Source organism: Myxocyprinus asiaticus, chromosome 46, assembly GCF_019703515.2.
Source record: "Myxocyprinus asiaticus isolate MX2 ecotype Aquarium Trade chromosome 46, UBuf_Myxa_2, whole genome shotgun sequence".
In the NCBI taxonomy this organism is placed as follows: Eukaryota; Metazoa; Chordata; class Actinopteri; order Cypriniformes; family Catostomidae; genus Myxocyprinus; species Myxocyprinus asiaticus.
Genome location: NC_059389.1, coordinates 18,244,823 through 18,269,307, shown reverse-complemented (window position 1 = coordinate 18,269,307; position 24,485 = coordinate 18,244,823). Strand labels below are relative to the sequence as shown.

Below are 24,485 nucleotides of genomic sequence, written 5' to 3'. Positions count from 1 at the left end.
GAACATCTACCGAACATCTTTTTTTCCCTGCACATAAATTTAGTCAGGGATCAATTTCCTTACAATTTCTAAAGGAAAACTTATAAAAGGAAAAGAAGGATGAGAAGAAGTTGTGCACTAACATTTTACATGCATCATCAATGTACCAGGCAGGTTTCAATGTGCAGAAGTAACAAGCGAATACTGATTATTTTCTGTGAATAACGTTATGGTTATGGATTTTGGATTACAGAGCACTGACAATAAGATAATTAATAACTTACATTTATTTGTAATTATTGGAATTGTCAATTGCAGTCAGAGACTACTGGGACAAAATAGTCAAGAATGAGCACACCTCCATCAAACATCTTTATTTCTGCACACAGATTTAGTCAGACATCTACAGCATATCCCTAAAATCTCTAAAGGGTCTAAAAAAGTAATCAAGCTTCAGTAGTTAAAATCTGACAAGGCAATGGAAAATATAAAAAATACATTGCATGATTATTGAATTAATGATGCATCTTCAGTGCTTAATGTATGTTATCACAAAGTATAACTGTAAACAGTTTTTATAGTTCATTGTAAACAGTAAAAAAAAAAAAATGACAATCCACAGTTTAAACAAAAACACAAACATGGGCAATAGAGGCCATTAATAAATGCATATGAGAAAGATGTTGATGTTCAGAATTCACATGAGTAACCTTAAACGGCACAATTTTGAATTTGATTAGCTCTTTGCAAGACCAATTTAAGGAAACTGCATGTTTTAAACTATGAAGAGATGCTCGAAACAAATCCAACTACTGCATTTTAATATACTGAATGTTCAAGTCCTAATGTTTCATGCTAGCTCTGAAGCCAAGACAGGAATGAATTTGGAAGAAGTTTGCCTACCAAACATTTAAAAATGGATGTTGCTTGTCTATAGCTGTATCTGAATTATATCTACTTCACAACTGCTTGACTTGTCCAGCAAAAACAACCCCTTCGAATCTGTTAAAAAACAACATCTCTCCATCCTGAACTAATTCCACTTAGAAAACACTTATACTGTAGTTTGCAGTTGTAACCGGTCCTGTTAGACCCGCTCTGAGCGGCATGGGAGGCGGATGCGCTAATGAGGAGGCTAAAGGCTACAGCCCCTAGCGTCAGTCACTAGTGCGCCTTTTGAGGCCAGGGGAGTGAGGATTACACACACTGCACAGCTATCATGTACCAGCTGGCTCCCGTTACACTCACCTCCCTAAACCTCACTCCCATCCGGGTCACAGCACCACTGTAACTGATCCTGCTACACCCGCTCAGAGCGGGATTCGAACCGGCGTCGCCAGCATGGGAGGTCGACGTGCTAACGAGGAGGCTAAAGGCTACAGATGGCTCCCATGTCATAAGCCAAAAAGCATGTAAAATAAAGGAGGAAATTGAAGGAAATTCTAAATGAGAGACCTCAAGGTGAGAGGTTCAGTGCAGAGAATGGACCAGAAGGACATTTTTAGAAAACTCATATTGGAAAATGAATTAAACTTCAGACTGCGCAATCAATGGAATTAAAATGTTTGCTGATTTTAAAAGGGTTTTGTACACACACACATATATGTATACCTTTAGTATAAATATCTTTAAAGTGGTTTCGTGCATTTATGTTCAGTTCTTGTAGCTTTACTGCCAAATGAATTAATGTAAATATATACTGAAATTGAAGAAAGAAAAAAAAATACCACAACCATAAAAAAGCAGAACAATTACAGGTAAATAGGCCATTCAGACTAATAGTGAATTTTGGGTACATATCAAAAACATTTTCTGTATTTTTCTTTGTTCTTTTTTTTATTTTCTCCCCTTTTTCTCCCCAATTTGGAATGCCCAATTCCCAATGCGCTCTAAGTTCTCGCGGTGGCGTAGTGACTCGCCTCAATCTGGGTGGTGGAGAACGAATCTCAGTTGCCTCCGCATCTGAGACAGTCAATCCACGCATCTTATCACGTGGCTTGTTAAGTGCGTTACTGCGGAGACATAGCACGTGTGCAGGCTTTACGTCATTCTCCACACACAACTCACCATGTGCCCCACCGAGAGCGAGAACCAGATTATAGCGACCACGAGGAGGTTACCCCATTTGACTACCCTCCCTAGCAACCCGGCCAATTTGGTTGCTTAGGAGACCTGGCTGGAGTCACTCAGCACACCCTGGATTCAAACTCGCGACTCCAGGGGTGGCAGTCAGCATCTTTACTTGCTGAGCTACCCAGGCCCCGCTAAAATACATTTTCAATATTTTAGTCAGTTAGAAACTTAAATCTGTTGAGTCTGAGCTCTTCAAGCAGCTGCTTCTTTGCTGTTTCCAAATTGTCTTCCCAGGCTAAAAATAAATTAATAAATTAATAAGTAACAACCAACATGGTGCTTACTGCAATGCTTAAAAATGTAATGTTATAAAATTATATTAAAGTTTAAATATATATATATATATACTGTATAAGAAGAAAGTTTGAGTATTTGTGAGGTTATATGTCAGACTGAGAGCTCACCTGGACTGCAGCAGGTTAACTGAGCAGAGAAAGTCGCTTTTGCTCCAAGTGCCTCTTCTATGTCTTCAAACACTGGCAGTTGCAGCTTATTTTTTTTAAACCACTCATCTAAACAGTTTCTTAAAGATGAATTGTTTGGTTCTATGAAAGGTATAGAATGGAAGAAAAAGTATTATATTACCATCATAAACCTGGAGATTCATGTTAAGATTAGCCGTTGCGGTGCGTCTTGTGCCATATGCGAGACCTCACAGCCTCATTTTAATTTCATCTAAATTACATACTGTATGGTGCTACTATGAATAAGTTCCACATTAAATTAAAAGCCCAGAAGCCTTTGACTTATGACTTAGGTCCTCTAAACCAAAGTAAAGATGTGTCAAATGTAGGCCAATGGCTATTAGGTTATTTGGACCCACTTTATATTAGGTGTATTTATCTACTATGTACTTCAGCATTTGATACAGTGTACTTGGTATGTACATAAGAGTTGTTGCATTGTACTTACATTTAAAGCACCTGCATTTAAATACATCTGTTGTTACATTGTCGACCTTAACCCAAAACCTACCCTAACCTTACTCCAACTCCTAAACCTACCTGTATCTCAACATCAGTAGTAGAGAATTTTGCACATGAACACATGTAGTTACACAATAAATACATTGTATTGTATGTATTTTATTGTTATACATAGTAGTTAAAGACACCTAATATAAAGTGAACTGATTATTTTTAGCACTCATATACCTGTTAAGGCATTTGGTTTAATAAAAGGTGACTGAAGATCTAGCATCTGTATTTGTTTTTTATGTGATATTATTTTTTTGCATGTTTTGTGCAGTTTAGTGCTTTCCAGTAAACACATCCTGCAGTTAGTGAGATTTGCCCACCCATTTTAATTGAAGCCCACCAAAAATTACACCTCTGGTTAGGGGGCATGATTAGATGCATAAATTTTTTAGCACATTAGTTTTTATTATTAATTGTCCTAAATGAATGCGTTAATTTTGGGACAGACATAGTTTTTAATCTTCAAGAAAAACAAATTATGTGAAACTGTTGGCATATCATTGCTCTCACCTGGCTTCACCCCCAGCAGGCCCAGTATGCGTGAACTAAGATGATTACGAGCTTCTTTCTTGGAGCCTTTGCATATGCACTTCACTGTGTAGTCACTGAAAGATAGCTGGATGCAGGCCTTTTTCAAAGGGTCTTTAGGGCAAATAATGGGGTCTTTCTGCCCAGCCCCTTTCAGCATGGAGATCAGCTGATTCTCCACCTCTTCAGCAGTATCAGCTCCAGTTAGTGAAGGATAATCAAATAGAGGTGACAGTGAACTTAGGGCTTTCTGAAGAGCATTTAGCTTGGCTTCACTCTCTGAGGACCCTAAGAAAGACCATATCATATTAACAGAAAGGCATGCATACAGGAATATAAATACACATATCTTTCTGTACCCAATTTATATACTGTTGTTTAATAAGGTGTTGCCATCAGCATGTTAAATTAGATTCTACTTCAGGGGTTGGCAACTTTGAGTCTAATTTATACAATGGAAGATGCCAAGCTTTTTTCTCCTGAACGAACTAAAGCACCCTAGGCCAACGAAGCCAGCATTTAAACAACATGTGGTGTAGTTTTAAAATCAGGGTTCCCACGGTCATGGAAAACCTGGATATATCACGGAATTTAAAAAATGTGTTTTTCCAAGTCATGGAAATTAATAGAATCTGAAAAGTCATGAAAATTTCTATAGTGAATATAATTTTGTATAGCTCTGCTCTTAAATATTTCATTACATAAATATTCCTCTTGAAGAGTAGAGTAGACCTTGCTTCTAAACCATCATCTGATTCTGAGTGAAATCTTCTTTTGAGTCGGATTTTCAGTTCATTGGTCGAAATAGTTCACAAATCGGTTGGAATGATTTAGCGTATCGACCTGAACTAAATTTATTTAAAAAAAATCTGTGACCAGAAATCACAAACAACTGTAAAAATCATGGATTTTCAAAAAGGCTGGGAACCCTGTCTAGGGCCCTATAAAATCCTTTTTTTTTTCTCTCGGTTTTATTTTTTCCCAAATTACGTGTTTTCAGTTTTATTTTCTCAGAATTTCAGGTTTTAAAGTTTAATTACATTTTACCATAAAAAAAATAAAAAAAACTGTCTAATAAAATGAATTAATAGAATTTTAATTAAATGAAAACAGAACAATTACTTTTCAACATACCATTACATTATTTTTATTAAATAAAGTGTGTCTATTCTGATCCTCACAGCACAATCCAAAACTTATTATTATTATTATTTTGTTCAAATTATTAATGAAAGCATTGATGAAACTCTTGCTTAAGATATTGCTTTAATATAATGTAATTATTATTGATATATTATTATTATAATTACTACTACTACTACTACTACACTGAGTAACATATTACTATACAGAAGTAACATATTTCTGTTGCATTTTTTCAATTTCATGTATCTAGTAAAAGATTTTGGTGTTTTGGTGGAAAATCGGACGTATTTGATGGCTTCACTTCTCACCTCCGGAAAAGCAGTTTGTTTAATGGGCTAATGTGCTAAAATATATATATATATATATATATATATATATATATATATATATATATATATATATATATATATATATATATACACACACTGGTGGCCAAAAGTTTGGAATAATGTACAGATGTTGCTTGTATGGAAAGAAATTGTTACTTTTATTCACCAAAGTGGCATTCAGCTGATCACAATGTATAGTCAGGACATTAATAACGTGAAAAATTACTATTACAATTAAAAAAAATAATAATTTTACAATGGAAAAAAAACTACTTCAAAGAGTTCTCATCAAAAAATCCTCCACGTACAGCAATGACAGCTTTGCAGATCATTGGCATTCTAGCTGTCAGTTTGTCCAGATACTCAGGTGACATTTCACCCCACACTTCCTGTAGCACTTGCCATAAATGTGGCTATCTTGTCGGGCACTTCTCACACACCTTACAGTCTAGCTGATCCCACAAAAGCTCAGTGGGGTTAAGATCCATAACACTCTTTCCCAATTATCTGTTGTGCAATGTCTGTGTTTCTTTGCCCACTCTAACCTTTTCTTTTGTTTTTCTGTTTCAAAAGTGGCTTTTTCTTTGCAATTCTTCCCATAAGGCCTGCACCCCTGAGTCTTCTCTTTACTGTTGTACATGAAACTGGTGTTGAGCGGGTAGAATTCAATGAAGCTGTCAGCTGAGGACATGTGAGTCGTCTATTTCTCAAATTAGAGACTCTGATGTACTGATCCTCTTGTTTAGTTGTACATCTGGCCTTCCACATCTCTTTCTGTCCTTGTTAGAGCCAGTTGTCCTTTGTCTTTAAAGACTGTAGTGTACACCTTTGTATGAAATCTTCAGTTTTTTGGTAATTTCAAGCATTGTATAGCCTTCATTCCTCAAAACAATGATTGACTGATGTGTTTCTAGAGAAAGCTGTTTCTTTTCTGCCATTTTTGACTTAATATTGACCTTAACACATGCCAGTCTAATGCATACTGTGGCAACTCAAAAACAAACACAAAGACAATATTAAGCTTCATTTAACGAACCAAGCAGCTTTCAGCTGTGTTTGATATAATGGCAAGTGATTTTCTAGTACCAAATTAGCCATTTAGCATGATTACTCAAGGATAAGGTGTTGGAGTGATGGCTGCTGGAAATGAGGCCTGTCTAGATTTTATCAAAAATGCCACTTTGGTGAATAAAAGTACCAATTTCCTTCCGAAACAGTAAAATCTGTACATTATTCCAAACTTTTGGCCGCCAGTGTGTGTGTGTGTGTGTGTGTATATATATATATATATATATATATATGCATAGTCTGCATGTGCTGCATGCTTCACAGTGACTAAAGTGCTCTGCTCTTTGTCATTAATACACACACAGAGCGCATGTGATGTTAATCATGCGGTTAGTGTATAAGCTGCAGCTTCACACATTCACTTTCTGTTAAAGCATGAAGCTCATGCAAACCGTACAGGCTATTTGTTTAATAAAATAGCCTATGGTGGTTTAATCATCACGCTAGGACAAATCACAATTTTAATTTGATTAATGGTGCATTTAAACATTAGTTTTATCCCAAATATGTAAAACCCTGTGACATTCCATGATTTATGGTTAATTCTGCTTTTATAACTGAATTCTGGGATTCGGTCCATGTTTTCTGCAACGCAAAAATCATAGGGCCCTACCTGTCAAATTAGTTTGTTGAGGAAAATGAATAAACAAAGAACGTCATTCACGCCCACCCCCCACCCACGATTAGTTTTAACCAATCATAAACACTCTTCAACTAGCTGAGTTTTCCTATCGCAGGTCAAGAATTTCAGTAATGTGCACAAATAGGAAAAATATCACCAAACGAACACCTTAGCAGAAAAAAATCATCCGGTCATTTCATTATAAATTTTTATGGAAAAAAGAAGCTTGTTCGCCCAGTAAGTTAGTTTATTTAGATTATTTATTAGAAATGTTGAACTTCTTGCAGAAATCCTACTTTGTCTAGCCTCTCATATTTAGTTATAAGGTGAAGAGAAAGCCAAACACTCTAAAAGTGGGATGTGCAATGCGACATACTGTACCTGAAATCAGAAATCTGTTTACTTGCGCAACCCACTGCGGCACAGACAGCACTGCGCAAACCAGAAACTGATCTGCACTACACTAAGTGGGTCACACTCACTAAGGTCAGTTACACTGCACAGTTCAGTTCGGTTGCACGGTTTTATATTGAAAATAATAAATTGAAATAGGGGTAGGGGCGCTATGGCACAGTAATAACCAAGAAAAATGGAATTTAATTTAAAAAAGGTTACCAACCCCGTTCTACTTGATTCTACTAATTGAGTAAAAAAAACCCTGTTGCTTCAATCTATGCAACATCAAATGACAAAACTACTTACCTTGTCCCTTATAGACAACATTGTAAGTTATGTTTTTTAGTAAGCAACAGAATGGCTTTGTAGAGGTTTCAAAATCTTCCTGAGGAAGGGCAAGAGAGTTCTGTGAAAAGTGTTGTTTCACCTGTTCACTGGACTTCTTTTCATCTTGAATTAGAATTAGAAAAAAATAGCTTTGGTTAAGCAGCATAAATATAGCTATATATAAGGAATATTTAGGCTACAAGAATGCAGAAGTATACATAGATACACAACAATGTACCTGTGCTAGGATCAAAAATTGCCACTGCACAGCCGAACAACAGGTAGGTTTTTCGAATGGCTTCTTTCTTAGTGTCATAGCCTTGGTTGTTAGAAAAACTAAAATTTTCAAAGTTGATTCCCACAGTACATATGAAATTTTGATCATACTTGATGTCCTCAAATTTCACATGTGGTGGCTTCAGATTAAATACATTAAAGAGTTCATATATTTCTGTAAAAAAAAAAAAAAAAAGTAGATGAGAACACAGTTACAAACAGGTGCAAATACCTTATTATAAATACTTATATTTATTCAATCATTTTGAAACATCTATTTTCCTACTTTTCTTTTATCAAAGGATACTTCTCTTACAATGTAGCACTGGCACCCCCCAGTGGCATCCCTCACAATAGCACATCATCTTTCTTCACTAAGACTGTAGTCTCCATTACCTGGGCAATCAATCCTGGCCCTTTTCCTGTGTGAGCCTGGAGAACTGGACTCTTTAGGAGCTGATAATAGAGGAACAGTATAACTGACTGGCTCCTGGTGTGATGAGAGCTTCATCGGTGTGGAGATGCTTTCAGGCTCCAGCTCTGAATCCTGTTTCTCTGGTGCCTGAGTGATAGATACTACAGAAATAGCACTAGTCAGAAAAAAAAAAAAGGTTTACTGGCAAAAGAGATGTGTTATTTATGCTACAAATTTTTTATAATTAGCCAAAATACTTAAACATACTTTGCACAATTCCATATGCCACAGTTGTCAGAACATTAAAAAAAAAAATTAACAAAAAATTCAAACTCACAATTTGAACGGTCTGGGCTGGTGCCACTGTTCACCGACTCATTGCTTGGTCCTTCTTTTTTCTCTGTTTCATAGATTGCACTGCTGAGACCCAGCATCTCTAGACGCTCCTTCAGAACACCTTTGAAGTTCTTTTCAGTATCCGGTATTGGACCAGAGTTGAGGATCCCTGACAGATGCTGCAGAGCAACTTTAGCTGCCTGTTGCTCTGCCTGTTTCTTCTTGGTGGAACCAACTAAACAATTTAAGAAATGAAGACTAAAAATCAGCATAAACATCTTGAAAATGTAAACAAACTCTTTTAGTGAAGAGAAGATAAATGGGTAATCTCATAAAGAAATATGACATATTTCACCCTAAAAATGTATGATATTTTGCATAAAGAATGTAAATCCTGTTTAAGATTTATTTGGATTGTAGAATTGCACTGTAACATTATCTTCATGAGAATTAAGCACATTCCCCCCAAAACTCTCATTAGTGTAATAAAAAAAAAAAAAAGAATTCTCATTACTGAAATGCGTGAGAAATAAACAGTACTGCAATACAGTAATGAAAACCATCCTGCCAGACACAATGATTTTTTAAATGAAAATCAGCATAAATTAAATTCAGTACAACAAATACTGCAATGAGGTATACATACTATAGTTCTTTACAAAAGTACTTTATCATTTCAATAATAGCTTCATTATAAATAAATGATTTTTGATTGAAAATCATGTCAAAATGTAAAAAGAAAACTTAATGTTCTTATTCTTTATTATTATTTTGATTTTGGGATGAAATACGACTCAGACAATTCTAGACAGAGATTCACCCAAATGGTGTGTAGTTGATGAATAACAGCAGGATTGAAATCACCTCTGTCATAAAAAGTAAAAGGCCCGTTGAGTTTGAGCTTGCAGATGATTGTGTTGTCATCAGTCGGAACAAAGTGTGCTTCTGGTGTTTGGAAACCACACGTACTGATATATTCCGTGATCGTTGACCTGTATGTTTGACCTGTTGTAGAGGGAATGAAAACCAACCTGATATTCTGAAAATCATTTTTAAACAATAATGCTAATTGTATTTGAACAAAACCTCAAAGCTTTATCATTATTCAAAATATGCTGTAAATGCTAACAGGTTTGCTTCACAATAAGACCTTTAAGACTTTCCCCTCAAGAATAAGTGAAAAACCTTAGATGTCAATATATTGGCTCAGACAAAAATATTTGAAACAGAATCTAAGCTTTTTACTTTACCTTCTTTTGGAGCACTGATGCAAAAATGTTGCCATAAAACCTTGTAAGCTGATTCACATGCTTCCTCTTCATTTGAATAGTGTCCATCAGACACAATTTCTTGATCAAGAACCATAGTAACTTTACCAAAGTAAGTGGACCCTGAAATGTACAAAATCACAATTAGATATATTTCAGTCAGCACCACTTCCATCAAATGAATACTTTTATTCACTTATAGACAACTGAAGCAGTATGTTGGTGCTGGCATTATGGTTCTGTTCTGGGCAAACTCTCCACTCATCCGTGCATGGAAAGAGCAGGGAGTACAGAAAATAACACCCCCCCCCCCCAAACCCCCCGCCCAGGGGGGTAACAGAAAAGATCCAGCAAAAGTATTACAACATTGTTCATTGCACAACAGATTAAATGGACATTTAATGAACTTCAAATACTGTATATCATGTTGGTAAATCAAGAACAACGCGCAATAACACATAGAAGATAGGAATTCCAAACTGGCAAACAATTGTAGTCTTAGTGTGCAGAACACAAGACAGATATAGAGAAAACTAAAAGCACAATTGCCATACAAGAGGTGGAGCTGGGGATGGAGGAGGGTGTTAAGTGCAGCTTGGATCCATGTAATGAAAAGGCAGCTAAGGCAATGAATAAATGGACTGCTCTGATAAACATCTAAATTGTATTGGTACTGTATTGGACGTCATGATCAGCTGAGGGTCAGCTGATTGCGAACTTGACTTACGTGACCTGCCTGAACTGATGCTATGCTTGATTTTCATCTTAGTGCATGAGGACTATGCACCATTATTTAATACTACAATTAACTTTAACCTTTCACCTAATATTGTACCTGTCACCTTGCAACTGTAGAAACAAAAGCCTCATGAAGAACAAAATAATCAAAACTCAACATTGCTCTGATTCTTGAGTGGCCCAAACAATTGTACAAATATTTGTATGAGATGGCAAATTCATAAGATATCGTACTACTTGGCTTGTACGTAAAATGACGACTTTTAGACCAACGAATCAACGAACAGAATTTAAAATCGATACAATACAGGCATCCTATCCAACACTTTTTAGATTTACTGTAGGGTTTGGGATAGGGGTTAAACTTTATGTTTAGGTTTGGGATAAGGAGTTAAACTTAGGAAAAATCATAATAACATTGTTTGCTGGTTCTTTTATATTTTTCTATGGAAGTAAAAGTTTTACATTTTGTACCAGCCAATTAGTATTTCACCATTTCGTACTATTATTACAACTTGCCATAAGAAATGACCAGTGGCATGACTTTGGGGTGGGACTACATTTTTGACCAACAATGAAAGATGGGGGTGTTTGGGAAACATTACTTTTGCAGTTTCATCTGTTGTTGCTAATGGCAGAGGAATTGCACATTGCGACTAAATATGTAAATGTGAACATTTATTTATTTCTTTGTTTGTATTTGTTTTTTATTTATCTATTAGTTTGTTAATTGTTCACTAATTTTGCTGTTTAATATTTTTCTCTTCTGTTTTTTATTTTATTTGTTCTTTTCGCTTTTACATTTTTCATTTAATTATTAAAAAAAATCGTTTTTTAATTAATTTATCTAATTTTTCTGCCGTATTAGTCTGTCAACTTGCAATATACACTCACTGAGCACTTTATTAGGTACATCTGTACACCTACTTATTCATGCGATTATCTAATCAGCCAATCGTGTGTCAACAATGTAGTGTATAAAATCATGCAGATACGGATCAGGAGCTTCAGTTAATGTTCACATCAACCATCAGAATGGGGAAAAATGTGATCTCATTGATTTCGTCCATGGCATGATTGTTCGTGCCAGACGGGCTGGTTTGAGTATTTCTGTAACTGCTGATCTCCTGGGATTTTCACGCACAACAGTCTCTAGAATTTACTCAGAATGGTGCCAAAAACAAAAAACATCCAGTGAGCGCCAGTTCTGCAGACAGAAACACCTTGTTGATGAGAGAGGTCAACAGAGAATGGCCAGACTGCTTCGAGTTGACAGAAAGGCTACGGTAACTCGGATAATCACTCTGTAAAATTGTAGTGAGCAGAATAGCATCTCAGAATTTACAACACATCGAACCTTGAGGCGGATGAGCTACAACAGCAGAAGACCACATCAGGCATTTTATCAGGACCATAGTGTTCCTAATAAAGTGCTCAGTGAGTGCACATGCACCCTGTTCGTGTTTTGGAATTACATTTTAAATAAAAGCATTGGGAAACTACACAAAACTTTTTTGTTTTTTTTGTTTTTTGGTCTTTCATTATACTCTAACTGGCACCTCCAACAATAGCACATCATCTTCTTCTTGAATTTATGCTTCATTACCTGGACAATCAATCTTGGCCTTTTTAGGAGAACTGGAATCTTGAGGGTTCAACGTTAGAGGAACAGTATCACTGACTGAATCCTGGTGTGATGAGAGCTCCAGTGGTGTGGAGATGCTTTCAGACTCCAGCTCTGAATCCTGTTTCACTGTAGTCAGAGTGACAGATGCTACTCAAATAGTTGAGAAGAAAAAACAAACAAACAAACCAAGAGGGATAAACAGAGTGTGTGAGTATGCAACACTTTATTATGTTTTACCAAAATATCTCAAAATATCTTGCACAATTCCATATGTCACAAATTTCATGCCAAGTCAGACTCACAGTTTGAAAGCTCTTGGCTGGTGCCACTGTTCACTGACTCTATGCTGGGTCCTTCTTTTTGCTCTGTTTCATAAATGGGACTTTTAAGACCTTGGCCCTCTAGACGCTCCTTCAAAACACCTTTAAAATTCGTCTCAGTATCGGATATTGGAGCAGAGTTGAGGATCCCTGACAGATGCTGCAGAGCAACTTTAGCTGCCTGTTGCTCTGCCTGCTTCTTCTTGGTGGAGCCCACTAAGCAATTTAAGAAATGAAGACTAAAGATCAACATACAATAAGCTTATAAATCAAAAGAAATGTATTTTGTGAACTGAAGATGAAGATTAATTTAACTGATGAATAACAGCAGGATTTAAATCACCTCTGTCATAAAAAGTAAATGGACCATTGAGTTTGAGCTTGCAGATGGTTGTGTTGTCATCAGTTGGATCAAAGACTTCTGCTGGTTTTTGGAAACCACATTTCATGAAATATTCCATGATCGCGGACCTGTATGTCCGACCTGTTGCAATGGGAATGAAATTGTGCTGTTTCAAAAATCATTTTAAAGCTGTATGTTCTCTTGCACAAGCCAGAAATGGCTTTATTTCAAACAATTTGAAATGCTGACATGTTTGGTTCACAATAAAGGCCAAAGTATATTTCGGGTTTCCGCATTCTGGTACGTCTCACGCACAGTATGCGTGACGCAAATTTCGTCATCAGCAGAGTATGCGCACTGCGCAGTCCGTGTTTTTGAGTTGTCGGCACATTCGCCTGCTGCTGACTGTACTAAAAGAATATCACAAAGTAGGCATAGTGTGCACGCGGAAAACAAAGTATACCCTTAAAGGGAAAGTTCACCCAAAAATGAAAATTCTCTCAGCATTTACAGCCATCCCAGATGTGTATGACTTTCTTTCTTCAGAACATATTTGAAGAAAAAAATAAAAAATCTTAGCTCAGTAGGTCCTTAAAATGCAAGTGGATGGTGATCAGACCTTTGAATCTCCAAAAAGAACAGACAGTCAACATAAACCTCATCCATATGATTCCACTAGTTAAATTAATGTCTTCTCAAGCTAAACGATCGCATCTGGTGTGAAAAAGATCAATATTGAAGTACTTTTTAACAGTAAATCCTCACTTCCGGTCAGCAGCAGTATGTGCATTTACGAGAGGGCAGAGTTCACACGGTCTTTCGTGTGACGTATTTGCTTTGGCATGTTACGGACATAATCTCATGTTTTTCTCTCATCCAGGATGAGCACACAAATGCACCATTGTGAGTAAACAAACGTGCATCTGTTCTGAACATGCCAACGTGATTACGTCATATGTGCGTACTGCTACTGACCGGAAGCGATTATTTATAGTTAAAAAGTATTTAAATATTAATCTTTTTTGCAGCAAAAGTGATCATTTCGCTTCAGAAGGCATTAATTTAACCAGCGGAGTTCTTTGGATGACATTTATGCTGACTGTCTGTTCTTGTCGGATCACTATCCACTTGCATTTTAAAGACCAACAGAGCTAAGATATTTTTCTATTTTTCTTCAAATGTGTTCTGCTGAAGAAAGGAAGTCATATATATCTGGTATGGCATGAGAGTGAGTAAATGATGAGAGAATTTTAATTTTTGGGTGAACTAACCCTTTAACACTGTGTCCTAACCAGAAGTGACGCGTTAAAGTGACAAGCGATAACAGCTTCCATGTAAATCAGATTTTTTGTCCTAAATGAAAAACATTTTGTTGATCGCTTGATTTCTATTTCTCTGGCATTGGGCTGAGAAGCCCAGCCTATTGTGAAATCTTATTTTTCCAAAATTCCACTCCACATAACTGAACATTAAACATTAAATAACTGATTACTGGCTGAGACTATGTCATGTCCTCCAGCAGTTTTACGTGTGCTTGCCACTGAAAAACTTGTTGCATAGCGCTTGGTTAGGAGACAGTGTTTTAATAGTACGTATGAATGCTTTTAAAGGAATAGTTCACCTAAAAATGAAAATGCTCTCATCATTTACTCACCCTCATGCCATCCCAGATGTGTGTGATTTTCTTTCTTCTGCTGAACACAGATGCAATATTTCAGCTCTGTAGGTCCATACAATGCAAGTGAATGGTGACAAGACCTTTCAAGCTCCAAAAATAACATAAAGGCAGCATAAACGTAATTCATACGACTTCTGAAGTGATGCAATCACTTTGGGTGAGAAACAGATCAATATTTAAAGGTGCTGTAAGTAATTTTTTCATGGAAAGGTATGCAAAACATTTTCCTACTCCCTGAAAGATATTAATGAAATAAGTGTTGTGAGATATCTCACCAGTCTCTGTGACAGCACTAGACTCTGTAAGCAGCAAACAAAAATAAGTCCGCTGGCCACAGTCTCTGATGCTTTCTGTCTGTCAATCATTTTGCACGTTCTCAAATTATTTAGGCATAATGCCATTTTTAAGCCATGTTGTTCATAACAGTTATCAGTTGAGGGTGCTATTTTGCTGCTGTTTTTATTAACAACAGTTTTATTTCTATGTCAGTCTCAATAAAGCTCATTTGATATCTTTGGAGTGCAGGGTTTTGGAAAGAGGGGGTGTGGCTAATCCAACAGCTCAGCATGTGGAAATTCTAGAATGTCTAAAATCGCTTACAGCATCTTTAAGTCATTATTTACTATCAATCTCCACTTTCACTTTCACATTCTGAAAGTGAAAGTGGAGATTTATAGTAAAAAAAGATTTAAATATTGATCTGTTTCTCACCCAAAGTGATAATATCTCTTCAGAAGACATATATTAAACCACTGGAGTCGCATGGATTTCTTTTATGCTGTCTTTATGTGATTTTTGGAGCTTCAAATGTTTGGTTACCATTCACTTGCATTGAAAGGACCTACAGAGCTAAAACTATTCTTCTAAAAATCTTCGTTTGTGTTCAGGAGAAGAAAGAAAGTCATACACATCTAGGATGGCATGAGGGTGAGTAAATGATGAGAGAATTTTTGGTTTAAAGCATTTTAAGTATTTTAAATGTACAGAAAAATATAATTTAAAGAAAGCCTTCCTACTCAAGAATAAGTGGGGGGCACTTTAGAGATGACAATAGACTATGCCATATCGAAGTGTAGCTTTACACTGACATTAAATTATTCCTACATCTTTAAAGCCTAACCTAAGCATTTCATGCATTACCTTGTACTGGGTCCATAACCCCTTGTAAATGTTTCCATAAAACCTGATAAGATGATTCAATTGCTTCTTCTTTGTTTGAATAGCATCCATCAGACTCAACTTCTTGATTAAGAACCACAGTCACTTTACTAAAGAAAGTGATCCCTGAAATGTCAGAAGTTACAAATAGATGTTATACTTTACTTTCATCTCAGTTAGGACTGCACACCACTTTTAAATACAGCAATTTTTCTTTTTTTTATTACCCAAGGAAGGAGAACTGGACGTGTCGGTCTGAATGACTGATGAGGCTGAAGAGCTTGATGGTTCATTTGTGGTTTCATCCTGTGATTTCAGTTGCTCAAGGGCAATGCATGCTACCTCCTGATGGGCAGCCTTCCTGCTATTCCACACCTTTTTGCCGGTGAAAATTTGTCCATTCACTTCCACCCGACCCCTGTAACCTGTACATAGAAGAAATTAAATTACTTAATGTTCAAAAAACACCCAACCACGAATGCTGGGTTTTTTTTCATGTCTTTCAAGACTTTTTCGGTCAATTAAAAAAATGTATGATACCACACGTCTGTGTGCGACAGAGTGGTTATTCAAATAATGGCACAGCAGTCTTTATTACTGCCTTAATCAAAACCCTTATATAACTTTTAAAAGATTTGATACCGTTAACATTACAAGATTTGGCAAATCCACCGATTAGGTCTTCTTCAGAAGCTCTTAAAAAAACTTTAGCATGGGAAAAGATTTGGATATGGACAGTAGGGACTTGACACTACCTACTGTAAGATATGAGACTTCTGAATATACCTTATCAATATTTCTAGTGATTACAGTTGTGACAGAATTAAACATAAGTACTGAATGTAATATGAAGGTATTTATAATCTGCACATTTTCTGTTTCACTAGGCAATGTTCGAAAAAGACAGAAGGATGAAGAAAATATTAGCAGAATTAGCAAGAAACATCACTGAGGTTAATTAGTTTGACTTCAGTGGTTAAATTTAGATCTTCAGAAGCGATACAAGTGTGGGTGAGAAACATCAATATTTAAGTCCTTTTTTACTATAAATATCCACTTTCACATTCTTCTTTTGTTTTTGGCAATTCACATTCTTTGTGCATATCGCCACCTACTGGGCAGAGAGGAGAATTTATAGAAAAAAAGGACTTAAATATTGATCTGTTTCTCACACACACCTATCGTATCGCTTCTGAAAATATAGATTTAACAACTGAAGTCTTATGGATTACTTTTATGCTGCCTTTATTTGCATTTTGGACCTTAAAAATTCTGGCCACCATTCACTTTTGGGTGAACTATCCCTTTAAACATTAAAAATATGTTTATTTTTACCTTAACCTAGCTCTAGAGCTGTACAAGAACCAGAATTTTTAAACAAAATCTTCAACCTTCACCATGTTGTAAGCATGTTTTTATTCAATGTCCAAAATGTAGTGTACAAATATTTACATACTTAATATACTAAAATACTTTCTTTAAACAAGCGTAACTGATTGCCTGTAAGATGCAATTTTACTTCAGGTACTGTAAAAACATGGTCCATCTGTATACATGATTGATTTTAAAACATCCCTACTAATGTTAAAACCAAACCTTCACCCTTAGAAATTTGTTTTCTGGCAAACTGATAAAAATCTGTGCACCCTGACTCCTGGAAGTTGTTTCAGCTGAGCCTGAGACTACCTCTGTGCCACTTTACCATATAAAGCAGCGTGGTTTCCTATCAGGACCCCTACCTGACCTGCTCTGTTCTTTTGGTTGTGTGAGTGTATTATATGACTAACTGTGGAATCTAACCTGAATTAAAAGAAACTGCATTCATGTTTTGTATCCCTCATTTACAAAAGTGATTCTGTTATTTTCCTTCATGCATTTACTGCGCATATTTTCCTGTATGTCTTACGTAAAAACTACATGTTTATCTTTTTCTAAAGGACTAATATGCATTTATAGATGGACATATACAGTATGAACTGATGATGGATCTGTTACCTTGAGCTTCCTGGTCCTCAGTAAATTTAGGATCTAGCCATTTCTTTGCACGAGAATATTCTAAAAGATGATTCTTGTATCTTGGTGGTTTGTCAGGACACACTGGATCTGTGAATGGCAAGAAATTGGGTATTTCATTGGGTATTTCAGGACCTGTATGATATTATATTGTTATATTACACAGTAAAACAGGGGATTGCATGAAAACTAAATATCAGTATTAAATTAATAAACACTAAATTAAATTATCTAAATATTAACGGCATGACAGTGATGAAACTCATTTTTTGATGATGATGATGATGATGATGATGATGGCTAATTTTGTTCAGAAGAAACAATGTTTACATTTGTTTAATTCAATTGTAAGCAGCAAAATTCAGATACTAAAGACAACTCTCTAGCCAGTAAATATCAAAATCATTGTACACTTAAAAAAATAACTTTTACTATAGTCAGATTTACTCAATTCTCCCATGTTCATATTACTCAAAAACTCATGTAACCAAGGGAAATTAAATTAACTGAGTCTTGTCATCTTAATCCATTTGTGTTGGGACAACATGAAGATTTTTTGTTTGGTTAAATTAAGTGTTATTTTATGTGTCTTTGTGCAAGATGAATATAATGGAGGAGACTTTTTAGTGTGTAATGTTTTGTTATGAGATTTAGAAGAATTTCTGTTATGTTGGAGCTTTGGCGGTTACCATCATGATGAGTGGAGCTTGAGCCTAGGTTATGTTCCAATACATTTAGAATATTCTACATATTGCTTCAGCCATTGAGCAATTGCTGTGCTAACTAGGGCTGCACGACATGGAGTAAAAACGCAAAAGTTGTTGGAAAATACAATATGAGATATGTAATATGATAATCCTATGATGAAGTCATCGGAGCGTGCAGAACATAAGAACCCCCACCGCCCAAATAAACTGAAGTCAATTGGAATAAAAATGGACCATACATCCCACAGGCCACAAACATAGTTGTCTTTTGTTCCAAATTGCATATAGACTGCGTATAATATGTACAGCTATGTAGCAGATTTTCTTTTTTTATCCCCTTTTTCTCCCCAATTTGGAATGCCCAATTCCCACTACTTAGTAGGTCCTCGTGGTGGGGCGGTTACTCTCCTCAATCCGGGTGGCGGAGGACAAGTCTCAGTTGCCTCCATTTCTGAGACTGTCAATCCGCGCATCTTATCACATGGCTCGCTGTGCATTACACCGTGGAGACTCACAGCATGTGGAGGCTCATGCTATTCTCCGCGATCCACGCACAACTTACCACGTGCCCCATTGAGAGTGAGAACCACTAATCACGACCACGAGGAGGTTGCCCCATGTGACTATCCTCCCTAGCAACCGGGCCAATTTGGTTGCTTAGGAGACCTGGCTGGAGTCACTCAGCACACCCTGGATTCGAAATCACGACTCCAGGGCTGGTAATTAGCGTCAATACTCGCTAAGCTAACCAGGCCCCCCCATGTAGCAGATATTTAAATTTATCTTCAGTTATTAATTTTTTTGTAAAAAGCATATGAATTGAAAGTTAATTTCACCATATTCTGTGATATCCTAAAAGAAGGTGTTCTTCTTACACTGTAATTCATGTTTGATTTCACAGGACAGCCGTTGCGATATGCATATCGCAATATGCACACATGCAATATTTTGGTCAATTCTACATAATGTGCAGCCCTAATGCTAACCACAGCATAGTGACCTACCAGCATGTATTTAGTATGCTAACATTTCGTGTCACTAGCTAGCATATCACTAAAAGAGTTATTTTGATTCAGTAAGGTTACATCAACTTTTTAAATGTTTAAGTTAAAATTACATGGTCATTTTAATATAAGAAAACTCATTTCAATCATGTGGAACCACTGTCCATGACTGATCAAATTCAGCCATAGTTATTTTTTTTTAGTGTAGACAAGGGTAAGGGTGCAGTGAAATATTTCTATGTCGTCACAACATTGCCTTGAGTAGCCTTCTATTTATCTCAATACACCTCAAAAGCATTTTCCAAATCTTTTATCACCTATCAAAGCTAATTACTTGTGGGTGAACAACATTATTATTTTCTGACCCACCATGTGTCACCTGCTCCAGTTGGTCCACTCTGTCAGTCAGGTTGGTTATCTGCTGATCATGTTGATCTACTTTGTCCTGCATCTCTTTAAGTTTGGTGACCTGAGGGCCCAAGTTCTCAAGGAGGTCTTTGTTTTGGTCCAGAAAGTCCAGGAGATTGTTCATACCCTGTGGTTCTTCCTTAAAATACATAGACAAATACAGTTTTACAGCCCATTACAGCTTAATCCAACAGTTCTACATAAAACACTGGTGAGATTAATTTTTTCCATGTTCTTTTAGGGACTGTTCTCTTTAGTTTTCTTTTCATACACAATGCTAAACATGTACTTACTTTGGCGGTTTTATCTGGGTTCCCCTCAAAGCGGAAGAGAATATCTTCAATCTTTTCCTTCATAGCTTGCTGCTCACGATCCAGAACTTTCTGGATATCTTTCATGCTCTGGATGTCTTCCTGTTTGCCATCTACTTCATTTTGCGAGGTTTGACAGAAATTCTTGTCCAAAATGTTGTTAAACTACACAGAACATTGAAAACAATTAAGTACTGAATTCAATTATTATTAATAATAAATTATATTGATTATCTGGACACCACTCACATGATGGTCATGTGACAACTATGTAGCATCCTACTGTTTAAAACATTTATTGTGGAGCAATGCCTACTCTTTCACCTACTATTTATACAGTGTATACAGTGCAGTCTCCAGTAAGTAGTAAACTAGTATTCCATTCTAAACACAGCCTATGAATAACACAATAACTGGGCTTCAGTTGTTTGTGTTAATTATGTGATTAATTTGCCATCTACCTGTGTTATCTCTTCTCTTATGCCTTTGAGATCTGAAGCATAAGGTTCAAGGTCCTTTGCAAACTCCAGGACATTGTGAAGATATCTGGCCATCTCCTCATTGCTTATTTTCATGTCAGGTGAGTGCATCACACTGTTCCGCACATTTATTACCTTAATCGTTCAAGGGGAAAATGTGTTAAAAATCCAGCACAACACGATACATTTTAATACAGCCATAACAATACAGCACACGGCATTTGAAAAGTTTACTCAGATTTTAAAAGATCAGAAAGATATTGAACGTTAAACACGTATGTGTTGAAGAATTGAAGGGAAAAAAACAAGGATATGTGCAATCGAATACTACTATTCTGATGCTAGTGAAACTTTATAATTCAGCACTTTTTGTACCGCTGTCTACTTAAGATGAAACACTTATGATGAATACATTCCTCTTTTGTAAGTCGCTTTGGATGAAAGCATCAGCCAAATGAGTAAATGTAAATGTAAAAAACGTACACTGCTCAGAAATCGTCTTGGAATGTCGTTGAAATGTTTGCAGAAATTCATAAAGTTAAGGATGGCGGAAACATCAAACTGGGCAAACTTGCAATGCTGCTTTTGCCCACGCGACATATATGCCTGCCATGAGAAATATACAACACATATGCAATCAACACATTCTACTGTAACAGACATCTATTATAAAGACATGAATGATTGTTCTTGACACTAAATATAATCACCATATAACATGTAATCATGTAAATATAAATGTAAAATAAATGTAATCACCAGAATAAATGTAATTACCAATCAGTGTCATAATCAACTCTAATTGTAGGCTAACTACTATTAGCAACTCTAAAAGTAACTTACCTTGGCGACTTCCCACTTTTCTATTGACCATAGATGTGGTCGGCAGTTTTCCAAGTGTATAGTTTTCTTTGCCTTATGATTGGCCTCGATTTCATCCTTCCAATTATTACACACATCACAAAGACGAGACTATGGGTATCAGCAAAGCACAATTTGAGAGACGGGTACTTTTTTTTAAGACAATTAGACAATCTTGAATTTTTAGTATGATAAAAAAAATAACTACTCATTGACTTTATTGCTCTACACTTTTAACACTGATCTAGCCTTGCAGTGCTTTCTGGTATCCTTTTGAAATTTTACAATTTGCAGTGCTGATTTTGTTGGCTCCTTCTGATCAATTGCTTTGTATTTTTCCACTTTGTATAAAATGCACATGCAACAATTATGTGTATGTGTTTGTTGCAAAAAAGGAACAATTTATATTTTATTTACTTCATATTTTCTTCTATGCAAAAAAAAACAACAAAAAAAAAAAACATGGGTGGTGTGGCATAAGTCAGACCTGAGCTAGTTGTAACACAGGGAAGTTGTCACAAGGACTGTATCTCAGTAATGATAAGATTTGGAGTCTAAAGTTCAATAACTCAAATGTGTGTTTTCTTATCAGTGGTTTAAGCACCTAATTGAATGCCTCATATGTATAAATCATATGATTTTTTGTTAAATATAAAAAATATATATTCTACAGTATATGTTTCAGAATGTATTTCTAAACGTGGTTAAAGGTGGACTCAGTAATTAATTCTTCATAAAATAAAATAAAGAAAACTTTACTCCTATAGAAATTAACTTCAATTTTGAAATGTATATATATATATATATATATATATATATATATATATATATATATATGTATGTATGTATGTATGTATGTATGTATATAATGATGACTCACATGAGATGAAGACTCTAGTCATGTCAGTAACCTTATAAAAGTGGTTTTATTCTACATGGAGAGGGTCCCCTCATGGAGGCAGCCATGTTAGATCACATGACCAGACAAATACTACTCGCTTAATCTCAGTAACCGCCCAGTTACTGGACACTTTCACTCGTGGATGAACCAGGTGTCAGTGTAAATCCAAGAAAACATGAACGAAAACTTACTGAGTGCACCTTTAAACATTAGAGGAGGTAATGATGTTTGTTCAATTTATTTGAAACTTTCGAAATTAATGAAAGTAAGAAAGTCTATCTTAGTAGTCTTTTACACTGGGTGTCTCTGGGTTGGCTGAGAGTCTGGATGGGGGTCTCTGGGTCTAGTCTGAAACCCCCTGATCTAAAGCACAAGAATTATTGTCCTATAAATCACACATCCAACGTTCCCGAGTTGTATGGCAATTCCTCACTGAGACCAGCCTGCTTCCTTCTCAACTTTATAACAAACCTCCTCAAATACTTAATTTGAAATAATATGTATTGGGTTCAAGAGTGTTTACTGTTGATAAACTCCGTACAGACAATAAACTACTCGAGGCTTGCATAATTTAGGGTGCTGGGGGTTAGGATGAATTCCTTTCATTAATAAAAAGTTGATATTTACCTTGTTATTCTTATATTCGCAATTGTTCGTACATCTTAAACTGAGAGCAGGTTTATTTCGAAGAGATCTGTGATAAGTTTCGGTTTCCTTTTCGACGAAATCCTGAATTCGGCTCCTCAGTATGGCAAGACTCTCCGCTGTTTTTAACCAGTTTTTGTAGTTTTCATCATTGAATCGCTTGCTAGTTGTCATGATGGCTATTTAAAAATTAAACAAAGGTCGCATCCAAATTCGTGTTACTGTATATGAGCGCTGCTGATGTGCCTCTACTGTAATCATCTGATCAGCTGACTCCTGGAGTTGCCAGATACTCACAAATTAATTCTGTAGTTTTATTTACAGCTATCAATATCTATGTTTCTTTACATTTTCAGAACGAACTAAGCACATACATGTAAAATTAAGCATCAATATGAATAATAAATATGCTGGTATTTATAACGTTTTTGATATTCGTTCATTTAAATGTTACCTTATGGTAACTACTTAAATCTCTACTTAAAGGTGCTATATGTAAGATTGACAACAAGCGTTTGAAATGGGTACTGCAGTCCAAATTCGAAATATTGGAGAGTTGTCTGCCCCGCCCCAGACTCGAAGCTCATGCGGGTTGCCAGAATTAGCCAACTCAGCATCCGTTTTAAAGGATTTCTGGGCTTTAAGCTGTCTCCATCTTCCAAAGGCATCTCCCATATTTATCCTTGTTTTACTACGCCTCTGGTCATGGTGGTATTTATACGGATGGCGAGGCTTTTTAGGTCAGGTGGAATCTGTTATCTCTGGTCAGTGGCGGATTTAGGCATGGACGACATGGGCAGTTGCCCAGAGCAGCATCTTCCGGGGGGGGGCACAAGGCACCCACACAGTTTTATTGAAGCGGGTTTTGGCCAGGGTGCCATACAAGCTAGAACCGCTACTGTCTCTGGTCCAGTTCGTTTGCTGGCTTCCATGGCTGCACCACGCAGTGTTGTTTGCCTACAAACTTGTTCAAATCTGGCAACCCAGCGGTGTTGAACTACTACTGGGAAATGGGCAGTGGGCGGGATCACACAGGCCAAAACATAAACAGAAATTCCGGCCCGGAATGGAAACTTAAAAGTAGAATATACTGGCTGTAGCATTGTTATTGGAAAAGCCAGTAGTTCAACTTAGCATGTTTCCTAAGCATGGATTCTCTAATGACATATTATGATAATTTTATCCCCCTTGTTGCAAGAAATACCAAAAAGCATCCCCCTTGTAAAACCACCATCCCCCCCTTACCATCCCTTTTAGATCAATTGTGTCATGTATTAGAACTAATCATGCAAGTAAAATATTTAATATTTAATTTTAATACGTTTGATAAATAACAGACTTTAAATAAGGGTGATTAGCCGGTCAGAATTAGAGTTCGACATGTGTGAGGTTGCCAGATTTCTAGAAGTGAAATCCCCCAATCAGATCTGGACACTTGTATAGTTTGGATATATGCTGCCAGGGTGACACTTTAGTCCCGCAACCTGACAAC

The 24,485-nt window shown here is 36.3% G+C and overlaps 1 protein-coding gene across 1 annotated transcript; it reads right to left on the bottom strand.

The window, feature by feature from the left end:
• Positions 1-338: 338 nt before the first annotated feature.
• si:ch211-91p5.3 (uncharacterized) lies at positions 339-23,257 on the bottom strand. The gene is made up of 21 exons (XM_051690428.1): positions 22,976-23,257; positions 21,430-21,558; positions 21,070-21,192; positions 20,569-20,721; positions 20,090-20,272; positions 19,758-19,935; positions 17,660-17,767; positions 15,892-16,089; positions 15,647-15,790; positions 12,829-12,969; positions 12,468-12,701; positions 12,145-12,312; positions 9,783-9,923; positions 9,397-9,537; positions 8,534-8,767; positions 8,178-8,357; positions 7,744-7,956; positions 7,485-7,628; positions 3,600-3,905; positions 2,517-2,657; positions 339-2,347 (listed from the first exon to the last, which is right to left on the bottom strand). Exons 1-21 carry the CDS (start codon positions 23,165-23,167, stop codon positions 2,265-2,267), a joined length of 3,534 nt encoding a protein of 1,177 aa, XP_051546388.1. The 5' UTR covers positions 23,168-23,257; the 3' UTR covers positions 339-2,264.
• Positions 23,258-24,485: the final 1,228 nt, after the last annotated feature.

What these genes read in the sequence shown, in the direction of transcription:
- si:ch211-91p5.3 (XM_051690428.1), bottom strand. Translation starts at nt 23,167, where the DNA reads ATGACAACTAGCAAGCGATTCAATGATGAAAACTACAAAAACTGGTTA. An exon ending in TGAGGACCAGGAAGCTCAAG is followed by an intron (nt 16,090 to 17,659) that starts GTAACAGATCCA and finishes TTCTATGTACAG; the next exon opens with GTTACAGGGGTCGGGTGGAA. An exon ending in GGTTATGGACCCAGTACAAG is followed by an intron (nt 12,970 to 15,646) that starts GTAATGCATGAA and finishes CCATTGCAACAG; the next exon opens with GTCGGACATACAGGTCCGCG.